This window comes from Echinops telfairi, unplaced genomic scaffold (genome assembly GCF_000313985.2).
Source record: "Echinops telfairi isolate 266 unplaced genomic scaffold, ASM31398v2 ScPeMD7_7417;HRSCAF=8455, whole genome shotgun sequence".
Lineage (NCBI taxonomy): Eukaryota > Metazoa > Chordata > Mammalia > Afrosoricida > Tenrecidae > Echinops > Echinops telfairi.
In genome coordinates, this window is record NW_022111317.1 from 6200136 (window position 1) to 6204361 (window position 4226).

Consider the following 4226-nt stretch of genomic DNA (forward strand, 5'->3'; position numbering starts at 1 on the left):
CCCCCCCACCCCCCGTCCGCGTGCGTGCTCGGGGCCATTCACTCACTGAGTGTGGTTGAGGTCATGATGACGCCGGCCAGCGCGAAGGCGTCCAGGAAGCGCAGGCCGCAGTAGACAAGGAAGCTCGGGGCGAAGATGGCGCTGGTGCTGCTCAGGGCCATCTGCAGGCAGCACCAGCTCAGCGGCAGCTTGCGCCCGAACCTGCGCGGGACACAGCCCGGTGGGGCCCACGCGAGGGGGCGGTGGTCCCAAAGCACGGTGGGCCTCGCTCTCCCAAGCAGCTGAGCCTCATGGTCACCGCCATGGGCTTTCGTATCAGACACCGCTGACCCTTCCCTGCCCGCTGCAGCCCTGCCCTTCCTGGCTGCCCTTGGGCAGGTGTCTGCGCTGTGATGTGGAGGGGGAGGGCCGCCATGCCTTGTTGTCATCAGGGGGTCAAGGACTTCAGACCAGGCGTGGGCAGTGACCAGCAGTGCCCGCTTGACCCTGGAGCCCTGTGTGGCACTCGGTGCAGCTGCAGTGCCTGCCCTGAGCCCTGGTGTTGAGACCGTGACACGCTGGGCTGCTGGCTGGACCCCACTGCCTTCGAATCAATGGCGACTCATAGTGACCCCTGTAGGACAGAAAACTTCCTGTGTGTGGGGGTGTGTGTTTCAAGGTTGTCAGTCTTGATGCACTTTCTCCTGAGAGGCACCTGGTGAGTTTGAACCACTGACCTTGGGGGTTAGCCGTCCCATGCCTAACCCACAGTGCCACCAGGGCTCCTTGCTCACCAGAAGGTCAGTGGTTTGAACCCATCAGTGGGTCCGACGGCAGGAGGTATGGCAGGCCGAGTGCAGATTAAGGACTTTGATTTGCCACAACCTCCGGGGCAGGTGTCAGGGGCCCGCTGACCTGAGGGAATGGAGGTGCTGGGCTTCTGGAGGTTGTGATTCGTCTGTGCGTGCTTCAGTCAGTCAGTCCGTCCAACCAACCATCCATCCATCTATCCATCCATCCATCCATCCATCCATCCATCCATCCATCATCCATCCACTAAGTCTGTACTAATTGGTCTGGGTGGCAGGGAGAACTTGAGGTAAGGGAGGGTTTGAGTGGGAGGAGAGGGTCTAAGGTCTGGGAGATTTGGGAGCTGCCGTGGGGGCCTGGGTGGCAGGGGGAGTCTGGGTTGTATGAGGGTCTGAGAAATCAATAGTGATTTCCCATCCTAGACCCCCAGATGGAGCAGAAGGGATGCTGGTGGGCCCTGACAGGTGCTGTGACCCCACAGGACAGAGTAGCACTGCTCACTGGGCTTCCTAGCCTGAGATCTTTATGGGAAGCAGCCCTGGTTAGCCGTGGCCCCTGTGAGCCCAGCAGCTGCCCCCGGCAGAGATGTGGCCATCAGGACCGTAGTGCGCAGTACGTACTCATTAAAGGGCGGTGGACCCTGTAGGACAGACACTGAGTGCCGAGCGTCACCTCAGCGGAGCCCTAAGCACAGCAGGTGCTGGCCGCATGGCTGAGCTGACTCCCAAGGCACCTGCATGCACCTGCGGGGACACTCACCTGTCGGAGAGGAGGCCCCACACAGTGGATCCCAGCAGAATCCCGGCCATGTAGACGGACTGGCCAAGGGGCTTCAGGTGTTCGAACTGGCACACCAGGTTCCACTGTGGGAGAGGTGAGTGCCCGGCTCAGGGTGGCAGATGCAGGCGATCCAGCCAGGAGCACCTGGTCAGCCTAGGTCCTGGGTGCCTGGCCCCTGCCAGCAGTGCCCCAGATTCCTAGAGCTGGGCCTCAGCAGGGCACGGGGTCTTTGGCCACCCTGCCTGTCACGGTGGAGCCTGCATTAATGCAAGGGCAGGGCACTGGAGCAGCAAGAGCCGAGAACGAAATTCTTTGTGAAGAAAGCTGGACAGTGGGTGTTGGGTGGGAGGTTGTGGCCAGTGTGGTGAAGTGGGGGTGGTAGGGGGCAGTGGGGTCTGGAAAAGGTCATTGGAAGCAGTGGGGATGGGCAGTAAGGGTCATTTGTGCATGCTGGGGGAGAGGGTAGTGGCTTTTGTTGGTCCGTGCAGGGTAGAGATCAGCAATGGGGGCAGTAAAGGTCATTTGAGCATGATGTAGGGCAGTGGGGGACAGTGGGGGACAGTAATGGTCTCACTTGGGTATGGTGGTGGGAAGTGGAGGGTGGTGGCCATTAAAGGGCAGTGATGGTCATTTCAGCATGGTGCTGGGCAGTGCAGGGTAGTGGTCAGCAGTGGGTAAGCCACAAGCTTGGATTTGAGCCCTGCTGATGGCTAGGTGGGTGGACCCGGCTGAGTCTTATGAACCCAAGTTTTATCCAGAATGTGGGGTCCTTGAGGTGGGGGCTCCTTCCACCGGGCTGTGAACAGAGAGGGCCCAGAGGCTCTGCTCACAACTGCCTTGGTCCCTAGGCCTGGCTTCAGACCCCTGACACAACTCCCACCACCACTCCCATCACCACCACCTTCCACCACCATCCCCTGCATCCCCTCTGGCCCCTACAGAACGTGCTCAACCAACAAGGGGACCCCTTGGAATGCTAACCAGACCCCACTCCTTGGCCCCAGTGCTCCTTGGACTTCCTGGTCCATGAAAGAGGGAAACCCAGCCCTTCTGCCCTCCCTGCTCTCTGCCCGCTCCGGCTCCACCTTTGTCCTGGCAGGGCCATCTCCCCCACCTGCCCACACCACCACCTTCCCAGCTCAGCCTGCCTCTCCACCCCTAGGCCGGGGAATTCAGGTGTGACCCGCGCCTGCCTGCAAGGCACACAGGTAGCCGAGCAGTAAGGCTTGTTGAGGACCCGAGTTGAATTGCATTGCCTTTTCTCTGTGCCTCCTGGGCCAGGTTACGTACCCTAGCTGTGTTGGGGGGTGTGGGGCGACAAGGGAGGTGGGAACAGCCCCCACTTTGTACGACGGCAGTGACATGGTGACTGGGGCCGTGGTGGCACTTACAGAGCACAAGGTGACAATTCACTTGGGTTGTTCCTGGATTCCCATTCACAGGAACCCAATCCACCCTCCACCCCCACCCCCAGATACCAGCAGGAATGCCCTAAGAGTGGACCACAGTCCTGACTCCTCGGTCTTGGGCTCTGGTTCTGGGGCTGGGAAGGAGATGGGGGCTCGAACCTGGGTGACGGTGGTGGAGGTGAAGGTACCGCGGTCGTAGACCCAGCCGTCCACGCACGGCTCCGTGGCGGCCTCGCTCCAGTTGGCGGCTGGGGCGTTGGGGTCCAAAAGCTGCCACTGCGGGCGTTGGAAGCGGCGACACCTCTGGGGCGCCCCGTGGGGGCCGGGCGGGATGGAGACATTCAGCAGGGCTCCGAGGGACAGGTTGGCGAGCACCCTGGAGCTGCTGTTGTCCAGTGTGGGCGCCCAGCAGCGGTGGCCCGGGCTGGCCGCTGTGAAGTTCTCCAGAAGCAGGTGAGAGGGGATCAGGACACTGGGGAGGAGGAGGGTGATGATCTGTAGGGTCTGGAAGCGGCCTCTGTCCCCCACTAGTCCCAAGAGCTCAGTGAACGCCATCGGCAGGGCTGCTGCCACCCACGGGCAGGGCCTGGTCAGCCTGGACAGGAACCTAGAGCAGCAAGAACCTCGTCTCCGCCCGAGGCCCAGTCGGGTGGGGAAATCAGGTGCCCAGCGACCAGTGGGTCTGTCCTCAGACACCCTGAGGTGCTTAGCAAAGCTCCTCCTCCTGCTACAGTCACCTGGGATGTCCCCGTGCTCTTGCGGGTACAGGTGGGAGGGTGGGCGTCCAGGGAACAAAGTTCAGGCTGCCTGGGCTGTCTGAGCTCCCAGGGTGCAGGACCAGGGTCTGCTCCCGGCTCAGGCCCTCAAGGTAAAAGATCAAGCAGGCTTTTAAAATATAAGACAGCAGGCTGCGGTGTTACTGAATTACAGTTGTAGGAGAAATAGTAATGTGGCCATCGCCTCCGTTAAAGTTTAATCTGTGCGTGGGCCCCTGGGGATGGGTGTGCCAAGCAGGTTGGCGTGCCAACCTCCAGCGCCTCCCCGCGGGCCTTCAGAGCCTTCCTGGGGCCTTTGAAATCAAGGAGCCATTGGCCTTACCTTCATGCAAAGGTAAGTTCCAAATGTGCAGCAAACTCTCTCACCACCACCGGGTCGATGCCAGCTCAAGACTGGAACTCTTTATGGGAGGCAGACGGACAAACTGACAGGACAAGGGAGAGCAGAAGCAGAAAGAGCTTCATTAGGGGG

The 4226-nt window shown here is 60.9% G+C and overlaps 1 protein-coding gene across 1 annotated transcript in view; it reads right to left on the reverse strand.

Moving 5' to 3' along the window:
- SLC22A11 (solute carrier family 22 member 11) overlaps window positions 1-3835 on the reverse strand; it is a 15992-nt gene extending 12157 nt beyond the window's left edge. Inside the window, exons 1-3 of the mRNA XM_045297181.1 lie at window positions 3138-3835; window positions 1549-1652; window positions 47-201 (exon numbers count right to left, since the gene is read on the reverse strand). Of these exons, the coding sequence (XP_045153116.1) occupies window positions 47-201; window positions 1549-1652; window positions 3138-3533 (655 nt within the window). The 5' untranslated portion in view covers window positions 3534-3835. The remainder of the gene's footprint in view (window positions 1-46; window positions 202-1548; window positions 1653-3137) is intronic.
- Between the last annotated feature and the right edge of the window lie 391 nt (window positions 3836-4226).